This window comes from Molossus molossus, unplaced genomic scaffold (assembly GCF_014108415.1).
Source record: "Molossus molossus isolate mMolMol1 unplaced genomic scaffold, mMolMol1.p scaffold_m16_p_1, whole genome shotgun sequence".
NCBI classification, from domain to species: domain Eukaryota; kingdom Metazoa; phylum Chordata; class Mammalia; order Chiroptera; family Molossidae; genus Molossus; species Molossus molossus.
Genome location: NW_023425344.1, coordinates 188,195,936 through 188,218,936, shown reverse-complemented (window position 1 = coordinate 188,218,936; position 23,001 = coordinate 188,195,936). Strand labels below are relative to the sequence as shown.

Genomic DNA, 23,001 nt, shown 5'->3' with positions numbered 1-23,001 from the left:
TCTTTCTTTCTTTCTTTCTTTCTTTCTTTCTTTCGTATATATTTGTCCAATTTTCCCATCACCATTTACTGAATACACTGTATTTATCCCATTGTATGTTCTTGCCTCATTCATCAAATATTAATTGACTGTATAGGTGGGGGTTTATTTCTGGGCTCTATTTTGTTTCATTGATCTACATGTCTGTTTTTATGCCAGTACCATGCTGTTTTGACTACTAAGGACTTGTAGTATAGTTTGATATCAGGTAGTGTGATTCCTCCAACTTTGTACTTCTTTCTCAATATTTCTGTGACAATTCAGGGTCATTTATGGTTCCATAAAAATGTTTGGAATATTTGTCCTAGTTCTATGAAATATGGCATTGATATATATTTTTTTAATCCTCACCTGAAGATATTTCTTTCACTTATCTTCAGACAGAGTGGGAGGAAGAGAGAGAGAGAGAGAGAGAGAGAGAGAGAGAGAGAGAGAGAAACATCAATGTGAGAGAGACACATTGATGTGAGAGAGACACATCGACCAGCTGCCTCCTGCATGACCCCAATCAGGGCCGGGGACTGAACCACAACCAAAGTATGTGCCTTTTATCAGAATCAAAGCCACAACTCCTTAGTCCATGGGCCAGCATTCTAACCGTTGAGCCAAACTGGCCAGGGCTGCCATTGATGTCTTGATAGGAATTGCATTGAATCTATAGATTGCTTTGGGTAGTATGGACATTTTAATGATGTTAATTCTTCCTATTCATGAACATGGTATATGTTTCCACTGATCTGTATCTTCTTCAATTTCTTTCTTCAGTGCCTTATAATTCTACAAGTACAGGTCTTTTATATCCTTGGTTAAATTTATTCCTGGGTATTTTTTTATGCAATTTTGAATGGAATTATTTTCTTAGTTTCTCTTTCTGATAGTTCATTATTGTTGTGTAAAAATGAAACACATTTCTTTATATTTATTTTGTATTCTGCTACTTTACTGAATTCATTTATCAGGTGTAGTAGTTTTCTTGTTGGTATTTTTTTTTTTTTAATTTTCTTTTTTTTATCCTCAACCGAGGACATTTTTGCATTTATTTTTAGATAGAGCGGGAGGGAGAGAGGGAGAGAAGGAGGGAGAGAGAAGAGAGAAACATTGATGTGAGAGAGACACATCGGCTGGTTGCCACATGCACAACCTCACTGGGGCCAGGGATGAACTGCAATCAAGGACTTTCTGCTCCATGGGCTGATGCTTTAACCACTGAGCAAACTGGCCAGGGCTTTGTTGGTATCTTCAGGGTTCTCCATATACAGTATCATGTCAACTGAAAATACTAACAGTTTTACTTCTTCCTTTCCAATTTGGATGCCTTTAATTTCTTCTTTTTGTCTGATTACTGTGGCTAGAACTTCCAGTACTGTGTTGAATAACAGTGGTAAAAGTGGACACCTATCTTGTTCCTGATCTTGAAGGAAACACTTTTTGTTTTTGCTCATTGAGTATATTGGCTTTTGGTTTGTCATATATGACCTTTATTGTGTTGAGGTATGTTTCCTCTATTTCTACTTTGCTGATAATTTTTATCATAAATGGGTGATGGATTTTATCAAAAGCTTTTTCTGCACCTATTGATGTGATTGTGTGATTTTTACCCATCCTGTTTATGTGGTGTATCATGTTTATTGATTTGCAGATATTGTACCAACCTTGGATCCCCAGAATAAATTCCACTTGATTATTGTGTATGATCTTTTTAATGTATTTCTGGATCCAGGTTGATTATATTTTATTGAGAATTTTAGCATCCATGTTCATCAGGAATATTGGCTTATAATACTCTTTCTTTGTAGTGTCTTTATCTGGTTTTGAAATCAGGATAATGCTGGCCTCCTACAATGAGTTTGGGGGTCTTCCCTCCTCTTGAAATTTGGGAATGGTTTGAGAAGGATAGGTGTTAGTTCCTCTTTGACTGGTTAAATTCAGCTGTGATGCCATCTGGTCCAGGACTTTTGTGTTTTGGAATTTTTTTTTTTATTATTGCTTCAATTTCATTGGTTGTAATCAGTCTATTCAGATTTTCTGATTCTTCCTGATTCAATTTCAGAATATTGTATGTTTCTAGGAATTTTTCAATTTCATTCAGATTGTCCAATCTGTTGGCACATAGTTGTTCACAATATTGATTTACAATCCTTTTTTTTCTGTGGTGTCAATTGTTACTTTTCCTCTTTCATTTCTTATTATATTTGGGTCTACTCTCTTTTTAACTTGATTAGTGTTGTTAAAGATTTACCTATCTTATTTATCTTTTCAAAGAACCAGCTCTTTGTTTCATTGAACTTTTGTATTTTTTTTAGACTCTGTTTTGTTTATTTCTGCTCTGTTCTTTATTATTTCCTTTCTTCTACTCACTTTGGACTTTGTTTGTATTTCTTTTTTAAGCTCCTTTAAGTGTAAAGTTAGATTGTTGATTTGAGATTTTTCTTGTTTTCTGCAATAGGCCTATAAAGCTATGAACTTCCCACTTAAAACTGCCTTTGCTATGCCTCAAGGATTTTGGGTTGTTGGGTTCTTATTTTTCTTTCTTTCAAGATATCATTTGATTTCTTCCTTGATCTCATTGTTAACCCATTTATTGTCTAGTAACATGTTATTTAGCCTCCATATTTTTGTGTGTTTTTCAGGTTTTTTTTCTTGTGATTGATTTCTAGTCTCATATGATTATAGTCAGAGAAGATGCTTGATATGATTTCAATCTTCTTAAATTTATTGAGACTTGTTCTGTGTCAACATGTGGTCTATCCTAGAAAATGTTCCATATGCACTTGAAAGGAATGTATCTTCTGCTTTGGGTTGAAATGCTCTGAAGATATTAATTAAATCTATCAGGTTTAGTGTCCTCTGTTTCATTGATGATTTTCTGTGTGGAAGATCTATCCATTGATGTCAATAAGATGTTAAATCCCCTACTATGACTATACTTCTGTTGATCTCTCCCTTTATGTCCATCTAGATTTGCTTTGCATATTTAGTTGCTCCTATGTTTGGTGCATAAATATTTACAAGCATTACATCCTCTTGTTGGATTGTTCCTGTTATCATTATATTGTGTCCTTCTTTGTCTCGTATTATAGCCTTTGTTTCAAAATCTATTTTGTTAGATGTACGCATTGCTACCCAAGCTCTCTCTCTTTTTTTTAAATTTGCATTTGCATGAAATATAGTTTTCTAGCCCTTTACTTTTAGTTTGTGTGTATCTTTTATTCTAAGGTGGGTCTCTTGTAGATAGCATGTATGTGGATCTTGTTTTCTTATTCATTCAGCTACCCTATGTATTTTTTTTTTTAATCCTCACCTGAGGATGAGGACATTTTTCATTTATCTTCAGACAGTGTGAGGGAGGGAGGGAGGGAGGGAGAGAGAGAGAGAGAGAGGAGAGAGGAGAGAGAGAGGAGAGAGAGAGGAGAGAGGAGAGAGGAGAGAGGAGAAAGGAAAGAGGAGAGAGGAGAGAGGAGAGAGGAGAGAGAGAGAGGAGTGAGAGAAACACATCGACTGGTTGCCTCCTGCATGACTCCGACTAGGGCCAGGGACTGAACCGCAACCGAGGTATGTGTCCTTGACTGGAATTGAACCTGCAACTCTTGGGTCCATGGGCTGAAGCTCTAACCACTGCACCAAACTAGCCAGGGCATGTTTTATTTCTTCTAAAAGAAGACCCTAAGACATTTCTTGTAATACTGGTTTGGTGGTAATGAACTCCTTGATCACCTTGCTGGTTAAAATAGTTTTGGTTGTAGGTCCTTGCTTTTTATCACTTTGAATATTTCAGGCCAAAAGCGACTGAAATATTCCCAAATATTTCTGTTGGAAAATCAGCTGACAGTCTTATGGGAGCTCCCTTGAAAGGAACCAAATGTCTTTCTCTTGATGCTTTATAGATTCTCTGTTTGTCTTTAACCTTTGCCATTTTAATTATGATGTATCTTGCTGTGGGCCTCTTTGGGTTTATCTTGTTTGAGACTTTCTGTGCTTCCTGGACTTGTGTGCTTTTTTCCTTTCACATGTTAGGAAATTTTTCAGTCTTTATTTCTTCAAATAAGTTATTGATCCCTTTAGATATGCTGGTTGTGAAGGTAATTGGATCCTTCTCTGATGTATTCTGAAGCTCGCCACTGGGTGTGTTGATTTTGGGGTCTGTTGAGGAAGACTCTGGTGCAAGTCAATGTCAGATGCTGCCTGTGACTGGCCCTGGGCCACCTGTTTGGAGCTACAAAGTAATCCAAATTTGTGGCTGCCTCTGCTGGTCCTGGGTATGTGAGAGAAGGACCAAGTTGCATACCAAGGCTGGCTTTTATCCACACCAGGCCCGAGGGCAGGTCAGCTAAAGTCCTAAGGCATCCAAAGTTCCACGTCTGTTTGCCTTCACCTGCATGTGACTCTAGGCTACTCTGCCCTCCCTCCACTGGAGCCCAGGGTGAGTGGCTGTGAATGAGATTTTGTGCATTGGTTCTTTAAGAGGGTGTCTGTGTTTCTAGCAGACTCATGTCTCCCCCTGATGGACAGAATCTCTGCTGATTTTTATAGGCAGATGTTTTGTGGATGCCTCTTCCTAGCTTTGGTGCTCTGGGATGGAGAGCCCAGTGTGGGCTTGAGACCCCATGCTCCTCAGGGGGAACCTTTGTAGTTGAGATATCCCTCCAGGATCTCAAACACCACCCCTGAGAGTGGGTCCACCTTTTTTCACATCTCCACCAGTCTCAATGTGATGTCTTCTGTATACCTTGGTTGTAAGACTCCTGTTCAGCTAGTCTTTGGTTGGTTATCCAGCTTGACTGTTCTATATTTTAGTTGTAATTCTACTTTGGTTTTGAGAGGAGGTGAATTTACTTTTCACCTACTCTACCACCATCTTGGATCATATACCACATATTCTTTATCCATTCGTCTGTTGATGGACATTTATGTTATTTCTATTTATTAGTTATTGTGAGTAATGCTGCAATGAACATATGAATACAAATGTCTCTTCAAGATCCTGATTTTAATTCTGTCATTATATTATGCAATAGTGCCAGGGAGATCTGAAAAGGTATTCTATAGTCAAACACAGTAACTTTGCATCAAAGTATTAATTCACATATTATCTCAGGTCAGATTTTGCTACCAAAATGAGTTCAAGTCTGGTCAGGTTTTGCTATTGAGTAAGTTTTGGGAAAAAATATTCAGTTTTCAGGGCTTCGTTGTATTTTGGAGCTGCAATAAGCATGTGAGAATCTTTATAGCCATTGGATGTATTTTTCCCCCATGTGCTTTTGGAAGGTTCACTGTCTGCTACACGGCTCTGAATTGAGAAGATAATATTTAACACTAATGAGAAAACAGAAAGCCGTTTTATTGCTAGGTGTTTGAGGCTGAAAAATCATATAAGCACTAAAAATGCTGAGAGAAAATGTTTTTGAATTTTAAAAGATTATTGTTGAAACAAAGTCTCTAGCTCTTTTTGTTGTTGTTTTCCTACAGAAAAAAAAGGCTGTGGATTTTTCAGTCAACCCCCAAGTTGATAAAACATTTCAGTTCTTTGACCACTGTCTGATGGAATCCATTAAACTGGGCGATCCCAAAGTGCATGAATTCCTGAGGTTACTTGCTCTCTGCCACACCGTAATGTCGGAGGAAAACAGTGCAGGTAAGTGGAAAGTGTGCTGAGCAGTGAGCCTTGGTTTTTAAGTCAGAACTGATACTTTTATTTAAAGTGTTTAGAATTGGAAGGATTTTCTAATTAAAAATTCAGCTCTGCATAAGGGGCTATCATACTAGCTTTTCTTATATTTATTTATACCCTGAGTGTTTTCCACTTATCTCTCATTATTAACATGCACATTTAATAGATGCAGATGACCATCAGGTATATGCTTAGGATGAATTTTCCAAGAAATGGGAATAGATTTACACTGATAAAAGAATGCTCATACAGTCCCCGTTATGAACAAGTTCTCACACTAGTAAGTTGGTTTTTAGAGCTCAGAGTTCCTAGAATAGAACAAAATCAACTGGGCCACTTTAATATTGAAGTGATGAGGTGGGTAGATAATGGTATTAAGAAATCGGCTTTTTGTTCCAATCAATCCCAGACTATTTTATTTGCAAGTTATTTTTTCTTTCTATCACCAACTATTGACCTAAAAGTACCACCCAAGTAATTCAATTCAAAAGTGAAATACTGTATATATAGACTATACATTGAATATATGTACATATGTGTGTATGTATATAGGTGTATATTATATATATTTTCCTTGTTGGGACTATATTTAAGCCATAGTTTTGTTCTTGATGATGCTAAACTAACCCAGCCATCTGAATTTTATTGCTATGAGAATTCACATAATTATATTTATGACTTAAACTTATCTTTATAGTAATAATGCCAATAATAATTTATTATATTTTTATCTAAGGATATCACAATAATTTTAAGTAAGTTTAAAAACATTTCTGTCTTTGAGTTTATTTCCAAAGTTTCTTTATTTTAATTGCAATCTGTTTTTAATGTTGTTATATTTTCTTAGATCTCTCAAGTTATTAATTACACTTAATTAAACATTTTCTTTTGTTTTATTATGTTTTATTTTATGGATTGTTGTTATTTGCGTTTTGAGTCTAGCTTTTATGTTGTTTTCAAACGTTTGATGATTTGTGGTTGCCTGTTCTCATTTGTGTTTGAGAATCCCTGTTTGCCTCTTGGTTAAGTAGGTTCTGATCACAGTGGCCTGTCTGCCAAGATTGCTGGGGAGGGGCAAACACATGGCTTGTCATGGGCGTGGAGTTCCTCCCTCCTGGAATTCATATGCTTCCTGGGCTAACTTTCTTTCTTCAGATCTAGTGCTAGGAGTCTGTGCCAGAACTCCCAACTGGGAGAGAGCTGTACGTAAGGTCTGTGCTGGAAGGAGATATTAGAGTCATTAAATTCCTTTTCCTTATTTTCTTTCTGTTATCCTTGTGACATTCTAAAGCTACTTTAGGCTCTTCTCAGCTCTGGTCTCCAGACCCAGCATTTCAATCTTTGTGGTTTCCTTAGGTGAGTTATACACATTGTGTTGAAGAACATTTCAAGGTTTTATCCTGGGAGCAAATGTCACTGCAGCCTGTTATTAAGACTAAGCTGGCAGGAGGAGGAGCCCAAATGGTCCAGGAGTGCTGAGTGGAATTCAGCTAATTTTACCAATGATTCCCCAAGACCACTTTTGCTTTCTTCTTTTGTTGACTCTGAGTTTGAAGAATCTTGGAGGGTTGCTCTTATCTCTGCATTTATTTTCTTTTTAAAATTTTTTTTTTTCATTTACTGATTTTAGAGAGGGAGGAAGAGAGAGGGAGAGAGAGATAGAAATGTCAATGAGAGAGAACATCAACTGGCCACCTTCTGCATGCCCCCCTCTGGGGATTGGGCACACAACTTGGGCATGTGCCTTGACCGGGAATCGAACTGTTGGCCTCTTGGTGCATGGGTCAATGCTCAACCACTGAGGCACACCGGCTGGACTGCACTCATTTTCTTTTGCAATGCTTTGAGCTACTTTTTTTCTTTTTATTTCTTTATTGATCAAATCTACTTTTTTTATCTTTCAGACATTTCTCAAATTTCTAGTTAATGATCATATTCATTCCTCTATTCTAGTATTATTAAAATTTGTTTTTATAATGTAATATAATTAAATGCAGTAAAACACACAGATCTTTTGACAAGTATATATACCCTTGTAACCACCACCCTGATTAAGATACAAATATTTTCCATCACTCCAGAAAGATTACTCTTTCCAGTCCACACACCAACCCCTGGCCAACCAACCACTGTCCTGATTTCTATCATCAAAGATGAGTTTTGCCTATTCTTGTACTTTATATAAATGAAATCATACAATATGTATTCTTATGTGTCTGGCATATTTCACACAATGTAATGTTTTTGTTATTCATGTTGTATCAGTCAATAAGACTTCATTCTATTTTTATGCCTGAGTAATGTTATATTGTTTGAATATACCACATTTATTTTCTTTTCGATTCTCAGTTCATGCACATTTGGGTTGTTCCCAGCTTTGGGTTAGTATGAGTGAGCCTGCCATAAACATTGATGTCTTTAAAAATATTTAACTAATTTATTTTTGGTAAATACTTAATGGAAATTGCCAGATCATAGTGTAGGTATGTTTAATTTTGTAAGAAACTGCCCAAATATTTTTCAAAAATGGTTGTGTCATTTTACATTTCTACCATCAATTCACAAGAATGCCAGTTCCTTCGTATTCTTACCCATTCTAGTGGTATTGGCTAATACCTCTTCTGTCATATAAAGATATTTTGAAGTACAGAGAGGTGAATGTATGTATCTTTTCAATGATTTCTGTCTCATGTTTTGAGATACCAATTCTAAAGTGAAGGATTGTATCACTGAGAAGGGGGAAATTACATTTGCTCTTTTCAAAAAGATTTATTTTATAGGCTAGATAACTTAAATGCATGTATGTTAAAGTACATTGAAAAGTATAAACTTTTCTTTATGCAAAAGAACAGAACCCAAATCTAATAAACTTAAAACTATAATGATTGTATAGTTTATATTTGAGGGTGTTGCTTTTGTTTTATTTATTTTAATTTAAGTATAGTTGATGTACAATCTTATATTGATTATATTAGTTTCAGGTATACAATATAGTGATTCAACATTTTTATACCTTATAATGTGACCACTCCATGAATTCTAGTAATTATCTGTCACCGTGCAAACTTATAACATTATTATTGACTATATTCCCCTTCCCCTTTTCATCCATTTTTCCCACCCCTCCCTCTGATAATCATCCCTTTGGTCTCTGTCTTCTATGAGTCTGTCTTTGTTCTGTTTTGTTTTCATTCTCTGCCTAACTTATCTCACTTAGCATAATACCCTCTAGATCCATCCATGTTGTTGCAAATGGCAAGATTTTGTTCTTTTCTACTGCTGTATGATATTTCATTATATATATAATATAATATAATATAATATAATATAATATAATATAATATAATATAATATTATATATTGCCTCTTCTTTATCAATGACTTTTATTTTAAGTGTGTGCTATTTGTTTCATGGAGAAGTAATTTGGGGAAGTTGATGTTTTCATCCCCTTTGCCAGGATGACATTTCAGAAGCAGAAAAGTGGAAAGTATAAGTGCTTCAGTAGGATTTTTTTTTTTCTATTTTAGTGGATGGCAATTAAAGAGATAAAAAATTTAGGATATTTTTCTTATCATCTTATTATAGCAGTCCTTTAAATTTTGTTGAGATTTATTTAATGGCCTGGTATGTATTCAATTTTTATAAGTGTTTCATGTGTGCTTGAAATGAATGTACATTCTACAGTTATTGGGTACTGGGTTCTCTATATATCAATTAGATAATGTTTGTTAATTGCATTGTTCAATCTTCTATCTATCATTGGGTTATTTTGACTATTTCTCAATGAGAGTATGTTAAAATCATCCATTACAATGGTGCATTAGTCTACTTCTATTTGTAGTTTTGTCAATATTTGATCTTTTAAGGTCAAGTTAGTAGTTAGATATTGTTTAGACTTGTGTGTTCTTTTAAACTTCTATCAATATACATATATTGATCCTTTTTATCTCTAGTAATATTTTTGCCTTAAAGTTTATTTTATTTGATGTTAATATAGCTGTGGATGTTATTTTTTGTTAGTATTTGTATTGTTTAGCTTTTCCCGCTCTTTCCTGCTAATCTGTCCTTTTTTTGTGTCTTTAGACACGTCTCTTATAAGCGACATAATTTTAATATGAATCAGCATCTCTGCCATTAAAAAATATTTAGTTTGACAAAACTAAAGGTTAAATGGAACATTTAATTCATTTACATTTATTGATATGTTTAGATTTTAAGTATTCCATGTATACTTTTTATATTTATATTTATTTCTACCATTTTATTTTGAATGTTATATTAGTCCCATTTTTGTTTCTTAGTCTCTTCTTTTTTTTTGGTCTTATAGATTTAGTTCATTTTTACTTTTGTTGCTTTGGAAATACTATATCCTTATTTATATTGTTTTAGTGGTTAGTCTAGAAATGTTAACATAATTAACTTACTGAAGCTTAAGCCTTCTTTTGAACAAAGCAAGAACCTTAAAACACTTCAATACTAATCAATCCTGTCTGACTTATGTAGTATTCTTCTCATGTATCTTCTTTCCTAATATCACAAGATGTTATTTTTATTGTTTTTATAGCCAATGCTTGCTTAGATTTATTCATGTACTTACTAATTTTTATGCTCTACAATGCTTGCCCCATTTCTGGTCTTCTGTTGACCTAAAGTGTATTCTTTAGAATTTTCTTTAGCGAGAGCTTGCTGGTAGCAAACTCTAGAAAACTTTGTCTGAAAACAACATTATTTCATATTTATTCTTTTTTTTTTTTTTTTTTTTTAATCCTCACCCGAGGACATTTTTCCATTTTTTGTTCAGGTAGAGTGGGAGGGAGAGAGAGGAACAGAGAGAGAGAAACATCGATATGAAGGGATACATCGAGTGGTTGCCACCCGCACAACCGACCAGGGCCGGGGACAAACTGCAACCGAGGCACGTGCCCATAGCGGGAACCGAACCCGGGTCTCTCAGGACCGCAGGCCGACGCTCTAACCGCTGAGCCAAACCGGCCAGGGCCATATTTATTCTTGAATGATGTTTTGTTGTGTGTAGAAATTTAAGGTGACCATTTTCTCTCAGTACATGGAAGACATTCCACTGCATTCTGGCTGCTATTTCTATTACTGTATAGTTAGCTGTCAGTCTAATTGTGGCTGGAAGATAATCAGTCTTTTCTTCCTGGCTACGTTTAAGATGTTTTCTTTTTTCATGTTCTTAGTATAGGTGTGAAATTTTTAAAAATTTGTATTGCTTGGGATTCATTGAGATTCTTGAATCTATAGAATGTCATCTTTTGTTTCTTCTGGAGTTTCTTCAGCCATATATTTCTTCAAATATTGCCTCTGACTAATTTTTCCTCTTATATTAGATCTTCAATGTTAGATTTTTTTTTCACTCTATTGTCTATGCCTTTTTAAAATTATTGGCAGTGTTACAGATGTCCCACATTTTTTCTCACCTTTGCCTCCCTCCACCCAGCCCCTGCCTCACCCCAGACCTTCAACAGCGCTATTGTCTATGTCCTTGGGCTATGCATATATGCATATATGTTCTTTGGTTAATCTCTTCTTGTTCCCTGTATCTGCCTCCCCTCAGAGATCTGTCAGTTTGTTCCATGAATGTATAACTCTGGACCTATATTCCCTATGTCTTTTAACAAGTCTCTTATGCTTTCAGTTCTTTACCTCTCTGAGATATATTCTGGAGTTTTCTTTTTTCTTTTTCTTTTTCAGTACACTAATTCTTTCTCTAATTGTATCTAATCTGCAGTTTTTGATCTTAAGTTCTATGAGACTGTTAATTCTTTTTCAAATCTGCTCAGTTTCACGCCTCTCTTTTATTTCTTGAAATCTATTAAATATTTCTATGTGCTATTTCTAATAAATCTGATATAGGGGTAACCGCTGGTAACCTTTGGTATGAAACATTTCACCCTTTCCAGTTCCAGATGTGTAGGTGGTGTATTTGTTTTTAATGAAAAGGAATCATGGTATAAACATTAACACACAACTTGTTTTCTTAACAATTTATCTTGGCCATCACTATAAATCAGTAAATATGGAGCTAGCTCTGTCTACCTTTTCTAATTTATTTTTACATACAAAGATAACATACTAATTTTATGTACAAGGGCTTTCTTTATACATATTGTTTTTTAAAGTATATTTTTATGTTATTGTCTTCATTCTTTTCCTCTCCTCTCCTCTCTTACCTTCACCCCAACACACATACAATATCAGGTGCCAAGGATTAACATCTGGTTTGATTCTTTAAATTTCAGGGCATTTCTTATATGCCTTCTCATGGAGAGGTCTTCAGTGGTGGAGTAAAGTGGAATATCTGCTCCATTAGTCACTGGCTGTATGATTCTGCCAAATCATAACCTCTTCAGTCATAAGTCTTACCAGTATATAATAGAAATAATAATTTTAATAACCTCAATCTCAAAGCTTGCTATGAGGATTATGTGAGTTAATAGATACTAAGTGTTTTAGCTTATGAAAACTTCATGGCACATCTCTTGTTACTGAAAATACAAAAGTATGGTCTCTGACCTAAGAAACATCCAGCAGAGTGGAGAGGTGGACTCAGGAACAGGTATTGTTTATTTATAAGATGACAAGGGCCACACTGGTGTTATGTATGTCTCTTAGGATAAGCATCTGTTCCAGCCAGTTGATGAGTAGAAAAACATCTTATTTCTATAGCTGTTATTGAGTTGGGTGTTGAAGAATGAGTTGGCATTGGTATTGGCATTCTATGAATGTCAGTTATTATTTTTAGTATGAATACATTTGTTTCTTTTCCTTTTTTTAAATACACTTTCTTCATTGTTGTTTAATCCACTTGTTTCTCTTCCTTTTAGGACAGCTAATTTATCAAGTTCAATCACCTGATGAAGGGGCTCTCGTGACTGCTGCAAAAAATTTTGGATTCATTTTTAAGTCTCGGACCCCAGAGACAATAACAATAGAAGAACTGGGAACACTAGTTACTTATCAGCTGCTTGCCTTTTTGGATTTCAACAATATCAGAAAAAGGATGTCTGTCATAGGTACGGTTGGTAGCTGAGATTATTTTTGATCTTTGGTAGTATTATGAATATATTAATACTTTTCAAGGATGGTTTTATTCTTGATTATGTGCTCAGAATTGTGATATTTTTGTAACTTTATGAAGTTACGAAACTTTATGAAGCCCAGCACTGTTCTAAATGCTCTACATGAGTTAACTGATTTGTCACAAAAACCCTATAAGTTAAGTACCATATTTTTATGACCATTTTAAAGATAATGAAACTGAGATACAGAGAAATTGCATAACTTGACCAAGGTCACACAGCTTGAAGTGGAATAGCTGGGATTCTAATCGAGGAGGTCTGACTGCCAAGCCCATTCATTTCATCATTACATAAGACTGGCTTCCAAAGAGTTCCTGAATTGCTTGGCACGTGCTAGTTGTTGTCGATATTGCTGTTTTGTGAACATCAGCAGCAGCCTTCTTGTTATTATTCATTACCCTGTTTACCTGCATTGCTGGAGATGATTACCTAAGATTGTAGTTAGCACCACAACAAGTGATGCTTTTTGAACCCTGTGCTAACCCTCAGTGTTGCTGCAATGGCCCTCTCACACTTACTTTGCTCCTGTTTCCAGTCCTTATAACAGATGTTCTAAGCCTTTGCCTTTCCTCAAGTCCTCAAGTTTGTCATGATCTCCTTTGCTCTTGGAAGCTAAATTCATCTCCTATTTCTCTAAGAAAATAGAGACCTTCTGAGATGTGCACCATCAACTTTTACTTTTCCCCATTCTCCTCCTTCATCCCCAAATTGTAACTTTACTCGTTATTTTTCCTGTCTCAGAAAAAAATTACTTCCTTTTCAAAGCTGAAGGTTCTACCTGGTTCCCTTCTTTTCCCTTCCCTTCCCTTCCTTCCCTTCCCTTCCCTTCCCTTCCCTTCCCTTCCCTTCCCTTCCCTTCCCTTCCCTTCCCTTCCCTGCCCTGCCCTGCCCTGCCCTGCCCTGCCCTGCCCTGCCCTTCCCTCCCCTCCTCTCCCCTCTATTCATCTTTGATTTCTCCTTTATCACTGGCTTCTTCCTTCAGCCCACAACTCTATAGTTATCCTGTTTCCTTAAAAATATTGTTCATATTCTGACCTCCACTGATTTTGCCACCCCATTTTTTTTCTTCCATCACAGCTTAATTTTTCAAGGACTATTTTTGCTCCTCACCTTTATTTCTCTTTTAATCCTGTTAGGGTGAGGCTTCTGCTTCCATTATTCAAGAAGAATGCTTTTTCAAAAGTTTCCAATCACCTCATAACTTCCCCATGAAGTTGCCTTCCTCTTTCTTTCTTTCTTTCTTTCTTTCTTTCTTTCTTTCTTTCTTTCTTTCTTTCTTTCTTTCTTTCTTTCTTTCTTTCTTGTCATCTATGTATCTAGCTACCAACTTACCTACCTACCTACCTACCTACCTATCTCTTTAAACACAATACTGACACTGTTGACCTTCTTCTTCTAACACTCTTCTTTGGCCTCTGTGACCTCATTGGCTCCTAGTTCTCCTCTTGTCCTGTCTTTTCTTTCTCCAACTCCTTCGCTGACTACTCCTCACCCCACTCTTCAGTGTTGGTGTACTTTTCTCTTCTTCCTTTCTGTGTTCCTCTGGGTTAATCTTGACCAATCATGTGGTGGTAGCTATTGCCTATATTCCGTGTCATTCCTATATAGTTCTTCAGTTTCAGTCTCTCTCTGAAGTCCACATACATTTTCAGCCTTCTCCTGGCTTCTGCCATGGGCTATACCATGGTTACCTCAAATTTTATGTGTCTACTATAGAACATTCTTTCACAGGTATTGCTCTTTCTTTTAAAATTGTTAACAATCACTTTATACTGTATGCCTGTCAGTAAGCAAAACATTTTACAGTGAATTATTTTACTAAATTATTGCAATAGTATGTTACCCCATTTAGGAGATGAGGAAATTAAAGTTCAAAGAGTTTAAGTAACTTACCAAAGTTTGTCACACATCTGTCACATTACTTGTCACATAGCTGGTAAGATGCAGAGCAAATATTTGAACTCAGGTCTGTCTTTCTCCAAAGTCTGGCCTCTTAATCCCTATTATAGCTCCCTTGCTGTGACACCTCACCTCCTTTATGCCCCTAGGCTAATGGTTCTCAAACTTGAGCTCCCATCAGAATCACCAGGCAGGTTTGTTAAAAACAGATTGCTGGGCCTCAGTCTCAGAGTTTCTGATTCAGTAGGTCTGGGGTAAGGCTTAAAAATGTACATATCTAATAAGCTCTCACATTATGCCAATACTGATACTGCTGGTCAGGGGACCATAGTGTGGAAACCATGTCTCTGGACTAATAGATCATCAAATACTATGCATTATGTTCCCAGAGCTATTTGGAGCATTTCTCAAACCTGTCTCCTCTGCTACGTTTCACTCAGGCCCCAGCATCTCTCGCCTTATTTATAAAATCTGCAGGGGTCACCCTGTTTCTAGGTCATTCCTTCTCAAGATGTCAGAGTAATCTTTCTAAAAATAGCCTCAGAACCCCTCTTATTATAAAAGCCTTCTTTTCTCCTAGTTTCCAGTACCCTGGCTTTAGTTAAGGCTCTCACCACTGCTTGCTTGTATTATTGCAATATCTCCAAAACTCTTCCCCCTTAAAATAATCCTCTTTGCTGACACCAGGGCATTCTTGCCAAAATATTGGACTGATTTTATCATCGCTTTCTTTAAAAAACCTTGGTGGTTTCCCTAAAACTTAAGGGATAAAGTCCTTAGAATGACATTCAAGATTATTTGCAATCTGACTACATTCTGACTTTTCTTCCTCTTCCCCAAATTTTGTGCTCCAGCTCCCTAGACCTCACCATTCCCTGCATGCACTGTGCATGTTCACATGCTTTGTGTATGCTATTCCCCCCCAGAACTCTCCTTTCCTCCACTTCTTTATTAAAGAATTCCTACTCACCTAGTAATGCCCAATTCAAATGTCACCTGTTCTCTCAATTCTTGTCCTCCTCTCCAAATAGGTGTATTCTCCTTTGTTCCCCTGAGCCCCTTGTTCATAACATGAGTGTGATACCAGTCCCATGACAGTCATGACTTTCCCAGTTGTTACAGTGTGTACTACCTGAAGGTAGGTGCTATGCCTTAGTCTTCTTCTTTTTTTAAAATATTATTTAAAAAATATATATATCTTTATTGATATTTAGAGAGAGAGAGAGGAAGGGAGAGGGAGAGGGAGAGAGAGAAACATCAATGTGAGAGCAAAACATCAGTTGGCTTCCTCTTGCATGCCCCCTACTGGGGAATTGAACCTACAACCCAGACATGTGCCTTGACCAGGTTTCAAATGAGCAACCTTTCAGTGCACAGGATGATGTTCAACCAACTGAGCCACACCAGTCAGAGCATGCCTTAGTCTTTTTAAACTGCCTGGGACTAAGCACAGAGCTTAGCACACAGTAGGTTTTTCTACAAATGTTGGTTAAATAAAATTTAACCCAATACTTTGTAACTTATGAATATCCTGATCCTCATCTTAAATCAATTTCTGCTGTGGAAAACATGTGTGTATATGTAATTGTAGGGTTTGGGGTCTTTAACTACTGGAAATTAGCCCTGGGAGATTGCTTTCAGCAGGTGAAAGCCAAACATTGAGGATGTTTATTTCTGTATTTTTAATAACAAGCTATAGGCAGTCATCATTGATGTCACCAGTGAGCACGGATGCTGCTTTGCATGTCAGCCTAACGTTGTATCATCAGGAGCTACCCTCTATTTACAGCTTCAGGGGAGGTGTTATTGATGTTGGGTTGGCCCAGAACTGGCTCTGAGGGTGTTGACAAAAACCTAAGATTGCTACACAGGGAAGCTTTTGGCTTTTCCCCAGCATCAGTCACCATTACAGACTGTGGAGAAATCACAGCCTAACCACAAACATCAGATGTTTGCCTTAATGGATCCCATATGAAGAAAGGTAATGTTCCACCACAAAAAGCATGGAGGCTTGAGGGCTTTGTTTTGGTTCTGTTTGGTTTTCATCTGGAAGAGTTTGAAAAAGGGACTCCACAAGGGTAGAAAAGTCTCTGTTTGATAACAAGGCAAAAACAATGCTAGTCTCATGGCTGTCACATGGCTTGGTGTGTGGGGACAACACCCTGATGTGAAGGCTCAGACATGTGCTGCCCTCCTCCTCCTGCTCTCCCTCTTCCTCTCCTTCCTCCTTCTCCTTCTCTTCTTCCCCTTCTCCTTTTTCTTCTTCTCTTCTTCCTCTTTTTCCTCCTTCTCATCCCCCCCCCCTTTGACAATCATTTATTGAATCATAAATGTATACCAGTAGTACTTTTGTTCTGGAGCAAGAGCCCTGATTTAATTTAGAGGTATGTAAACAAAAATAGATTTCTATAGAGAATTATGTCAGAGGTTTTAGAATATACTATATTGATAAACATATAAATCTTATATAGGTTTGAAGCACAAATTCTACTAATTATGTAAAAAAAATTGAGATAAAATTTAAAGATAGTTATTAAGAGAGGCTAGTGGCAGGTAATCATTAAAGAAGAATAAATTATAATAGCTCCTTGAAAAGCCCTTACAAAATCTTAACCGTATTAATTTTTTTTTTTATCCTCACCCGAGGACATTTTTGCATTTATCTTCAGATAGAGCAAGAGGGAGAGAGGAAGGAAGAGAGAGAAACATCGATATGAGAGAGGCACATTGACTGGTTGCCACTCACACAACCCCAACCAGGGCCGGGGACAAACTGCAACCGAGGTATGTGCCCTTAGCGGGAACTGAACCTGAGTCTCTCTGGTCCAGAGACCAACGCTCTAACTGCTGAGCCAAACCGGCCAGCGCACTTACAAAATCCTTAGATTAGAGTTGCTCAGCTCTAAACTGTTGAATGATTATCAAAGCACAGATCACACTGCCACATGTCAGGCAAAGCAGAGTATTCGCCACCCTTCACAACATTGCTATTGCATTTACTCTTATAGCACAAATCTGTAGCAATTTCTGACCCTTTCCTTTCCTTTATGTCACAAAGGCAAGCTGCTACTTTAGATAAATTTTGCATAATTATAATTCAGCTCAATTAAGAAAGTATTTATTAAGTGCTGACCGGGTTCCAGAGACTTGAAGCTAAGAAGGTGGGATTAAAAACTGTTCTGTGCGGTAGCATTGAGGGGAAGATGGTGAAACGGGAGGAGGTGGGCTGGAAAGGGGCGGATCTGGATGACCTCAGTTCATGCCCTGTTGAAGAATTGCACCTGATCTAAGGTTAGAGGGAAGCTATTGAAGGTTTCTAAGCAGCAGTGGGAAGATGATTCTGTCTGGATTACCTAAGAGTCTGGGGGGAAGCAGGACTGGAAAGAATAAAACCATTTAGATTAATGTGATAATCTAGGTAAGAGAGAAGGTGAAAGAGAGGAATCCATGACTTCATTTAGATGTAGGATGTGAGGGGGAGGAGCTTTGAATGATGGCCAGACATCTGATTTGGAGACTAAGTGAATGGTGAATCTATCTGGTTATTGATACTGGGGACACAGGAGGATTAGCTAGTTATTGAAGAAACATAATGTGTCCATTAAAGGGGCTAATGTTGGGTTAGGAGAAGGCTTCAGAGATGGAAAATCTTTATTGAATAGCAGAAAATTGCATAGTTGAAAAGAACTTTAGAAGTTAGATTAAAAAATAATAATAATCTTTTCACATGTAGAAACTGAGACAGAGAGATGGTAAGGGATTTGTGCAAATCACAGTGGGTTTTTGATTTCCTTAGACAAGTGGTTCTCAATGTGTGGCCTGGGGTACCCTAGGAACCCTTGAATGTTTTTCAGAGGCTGCACAAGAACAAAAATATTTTCATACTAATACTAATGTTATGCATCTTTCATTCTTTTTCTCATGAGTGTACTGTGCAGTTTTACAAAGGCCACATGTTGTGTAATATCACAACAGATTGAATACAGAAGCAGATATGAAAACCAACTGTCTTCTATTTGGGCAGGCATTAAAGGGACCTGTAATCACGTAAAACAATGCCACTCCCCAAGCTAAATTTTATTGTTCTGGAAAATTATGGCTATATTTCTTAGAAATGCTACTTATGTTAGTCTGTAATAGGTTCATTATTTTAATAATTATCATTATAGCAATATTATATAGTGTTGTAAGACTATATTAATATAATAAAATTTCTCAATTTCAATTTCTAATATGGTAAATATTGATAGAACCCACATGAAAAGCTCTTTGGAGTCCTCATGATGTTTTAAGAGTGTAAAGGGGTTTTGAGACCCAAAAAGTTTGAGAACAGATGTCCTAGTCCGAACTGTCAAAAGTGATCATAGAGAATTCACACTGGCAAATGCAGGATAGACATCCTTTGCTTTTACAGCTCTGGGGATGTGAGAAGAAAGTATGGGGGAAACAATTAAACTGGATTGTTATAAAAGTAAGAGGAAGTCATTTCTAGGATTAAATGTTTACCACCCAATTGAACAATAAAATAAATTACATATTTTTTCTCTCTCTCTCTTTCCCTAATGTGGAAAATTATAGCCAGAGAACAAGAAAAACTGCATGAGTTATGGCAACTAGGAAAACTGACCAAGGATCTTAGACGAGATGATGAATTTAGACAAGTCTCAGTACAAACAAGTTTCCAGGGTGCATTAGATCTATCTAAACTGGGGAAACTAGAACAGATTAAATGTTGACTAAGGGTCCTTAGAGGTGAGAGGGAAAAGTAATTTATTGTGCTATAATATTTATATTCCTTTAAATCAAGCTCTACATTTTGTGTCCTATTAAATTAATCGTCGTCCATATTTATGTTCATCTGTTTTGAGACGTTCTATCTTTAGTGAAAAGATATCACTGAGTGGAAAGCATGTATAATCTATGACTCAATGAAGCATGGTCAGAGTGTTCGGACCATAAAGTTGTGAGCCAGGCAGTTATCTTAAATTATAGGCAGTTTCTGGAAAGAAACACACTACCATGTCACTCATTCATTCAGCAAATAATTAAGTGCCTAGTATAGGCCAAGCTATAAAACCAAGCTTACAAAGGTAGGCCAAGTATAATGTCATTTACAAAAAAGACTTGTCAGACAATAACACATGGGACATCCGGGGAAGGCTAGGGGATTAGAGACGAGGTGAGCCTTGTGGAGACCGTTTTCCCCAACCCTAGGGGCAGGTTATAAACACAGCCATACTGCCCTGGCCAGTTTGGCTCAGCAGTTAGAGCGTCGGCCTGCAGACCAGAGAGACCCAGGTTTGATTCCCGCTAAGGGCATGTACCTCAGTTGCAGTTTGTCCCTGGCCCTGGTTGGGTCGTGCAGGTGGCAACCACTCGATGTATTCCTTTCTCATCGATGTTTCTCTCTCTCTCTCTCACTCTATCTGAACAGAAAAGAAAAAAAAAAAGAAAAAATGTCCTCGGGTGAGGATTAAAAAAACCCCACACAGCCATACTAACACAGGTTTCTAGTGGGAAGAAGGTAGAAACTGATTTTGAAAGCCCCCTATGAGGCATGCTTACCGCCAGGATTGTGACTCAAGAATGAACCACCTGGAATGAAAGGGCTTTTCCAAGGAGTTAAGGGGTAAAGAACTATGTTAGCAAGGGCTGAGAACGAATGCATAAGCCATGGCTGTGAATGGCTTGAATTCCATATGGAGATCATGTGGCATAACACTGACAGTTGATTCCTATGGTAGGCCTTGAATGTCACACCAGGAAAGAGGCAAATAAACCTCGTGATTCTGCTCAATATAGGCTTAACTTAAAGGCATCAAACCTTCAGAAATAGTAAGCAAGGAAAAGAGGAAGGTCATACTCATCAGAATAAAAACACTTGTTTCTGAGTTTGGGAAATCAAGGGATTCCAGTAGATGAAATATTTCTAAGTTAATAAAACAGGAATAAAGCCAAGCGACTTAGGTAGTAACCTTCTAATCAGAGACACTGCGTTGTTTTACTACTGGCTGAAACATTATGCACATTCCAAACTGCCTGGCTGGAGCCCTGGGAGAACCTAGTTGTGACAGATTTTATGGATTATAATCTACTTTCCAAACTTTTCTCTTTTAGTTAGAAACCCGGAAGGACAGATAAAGCTTTATTCCAAAGGAGCAGACACTATTCTCTTTGAAAAACTTCATCCGTCCAGTGAAGACCTTCTGACTTTGACGTCAGACCATATCAGCGTAAGTGCCTCTGTCTTAAGGTTAGCACAATGGCCCTTGGGCCACTTTCTATGGTTGAGTCTTATTTAAATCATATCAGCTAAACGATCTGACTTCTGAAATAGAAAACATGTGGAGAGTGGTTCCACGGGAAACTGTGCTAGTGAACGTCTGGAAACTGGCACTTGGACCCACTCCCTGCCCTGCTGAGAGTCTGGTTGGTCTCATCACAGGTGGATTAACACACAGCAGCTGAGACGTAGCCCTTGAGTGTGGGCTCCTGAACTCCAGCCAGGAGAACGCTCAGGACACTTAGGGAAACCTACTGGAACTCCCCTGCAGTTTGGGGCCATTCCCCTTGGGAGACTAGACTGGGTCAGGGAGGACAATTGCTTTCACCTGAGTGCCAATGTGTCTGGCACCAACAGAATCTCTCATGATCATCGCCAGTGAAAAGCTTAGGGTTGTGTTTACAGGGTGAGGGGAAAATAGTCTCTGTAGCCAATTTTCTCTTCCAGGGGTCTTTTTATCCAGGACATAAATCATGATGAGTCATTTACGTTCCTTAGGTTGAAGTTACCAATTGCATACATTGTGAAACTATGCATAATTTCTCTCCAAAAGCTTTCTGAAGGGAGCAGGGGTGATTTTTGGCAAACTTTCTTTCTTTCTTTTTTTTCCCCCCAAAGAGTAAGAGTCTATGAATAAATATGAGCATTACCTGGTTTAAACCTGAGATTCAAGTGTCCCTCTAGTATTTGCTTGAGAGTCTATTTAACCCAATATGAACTTTAAGGGCAACTGGTCAAAACTCTCATTTCCTCATTGGTTTCTCTCTAAAAAATTATTGAGGATTCATGTTCTTTGTCAAGCCCTGTATTTAATATAAAACATTCTCTGAATCCTTAAAAAACAAACAAACAAACAAACAAATAAAATAAACAACAACAACTCTGCTTGACTTTAAAGAATGATGGTTTAGTAATATTGGGTATAAACATAGCTATTGTTTTTGTCTTTCCAATAGAGCATTCTGGATTTTCTTTTAATCTCTTCCAGAAGGCTGGCATGGTCTTTAATTTTTTTTTTTTTTTTTATGAGAACAACATTGGAATCATAAGTATCTGAATTTTTGCCATTGCTCAAACACCAAGGCCCTGGATTTTCATATGTTTGCCTTTCAGACTAAAATATAGGAAGTCTAATTTGGTCTTTTTACATTTCTACGCAAAAGACATTTATTTTTCAGGTAATATCAATTTGACTTGCTCTTTGCTTCATTCACTGTATTCATTTTGACTTTCAAATTCTGAGGTCTAAATTTTATATTTAATTATTGATTTGGAATTGTTTAATGATAGGAAACAACCTTGCTCAAGTGCTCATTTAGGATTCAACTCGTATTTCATGTACTAATTAAATAACTTAAATCATCTGTCTCCTTTTGTAATGTCTTCTTAGAGTTGATTCACTATTGTACAGAACAGAGAGGAAAGCACTGGAATGCCCAGCGGGGTTGCAAGTTAAAGGCAAAGACGTGTTTGTTCGAATTAAGAGGACAAAAGATTGTTACAACACAGTGACTCCATGTTTGGATCAGTAGGGGACCCGGTGGTGGTCCTGGAAGGCAGGGCTTGTAAAATGTGATTGCAATATCCAGAGCACTACCCACTGCCTACATGATAAATTGGGACAATTTTTCTCATGGTCTCTCTGGGCTAAACCACATCATTGCAGTTTACACTGACTTTTCTTTCCATTAACCTAATTAGGCTGTGTCATGGTTTAACTTCTGTGTGATCACAAACCTATGTGTGTTCCATAAGCCAAAACACACAGAGAAGATTTGTTCAATGGCAATACCCAAAAGGGAAGAAATGGCTATAAAGACTCTTATAGAATACAGGCCCATAAAATGACCACTGGAGGGCTAGGCAGAGTGGGAGGTTTTTAGCATTTCCCCAAAGCAATCTACATATGTTTCTAGCTATTGCAGCAACTACCAGTTTCCTACTTAAAAAAAAAAATGTATTTTCTATTAGAAGGATCAAGTACCTGAAGTATCATTTAAGATTGTCA

The 23,001-nt window shown here is 37.2% G+C and overlaps 1 protein-coding gene across 8 annotated transcripts in view; it reads left to right on the top strand.

Moving 5' to 3' along the window:
* The window catches only part of ATP8B4 (ATPase phospholipid transporting 8B4 (putative)), a 254,349-nt gene that overhangs the window by 179,123 nt on the left and 52,225 nt on the right, over nucleotides 1-23,001 (top strand). For all 8 annotated transcript variants that reach the window (XM_036258122.1, XM_036258114.1, XM_036258105.1 and 5 more), the window contains 3 exons: nucleotides 5,506-5,671; nucleotides 12,557-12,745; nucleotides 20,828-20,943. In XM_036258122.1, the coding sequence (XP_036114015.1) occupies nucleotides 5,506-5,671; nucleotides 12,557-12,745; nucleotides 20,828-20,943 (471 nt within the window). The remainder of the gene's footprint in view (nucleotides 1-5,505; nucleotides 5,672-12,556; nucleotides 12,746-20,827; nucleotides 20,944-23,001) is intronic.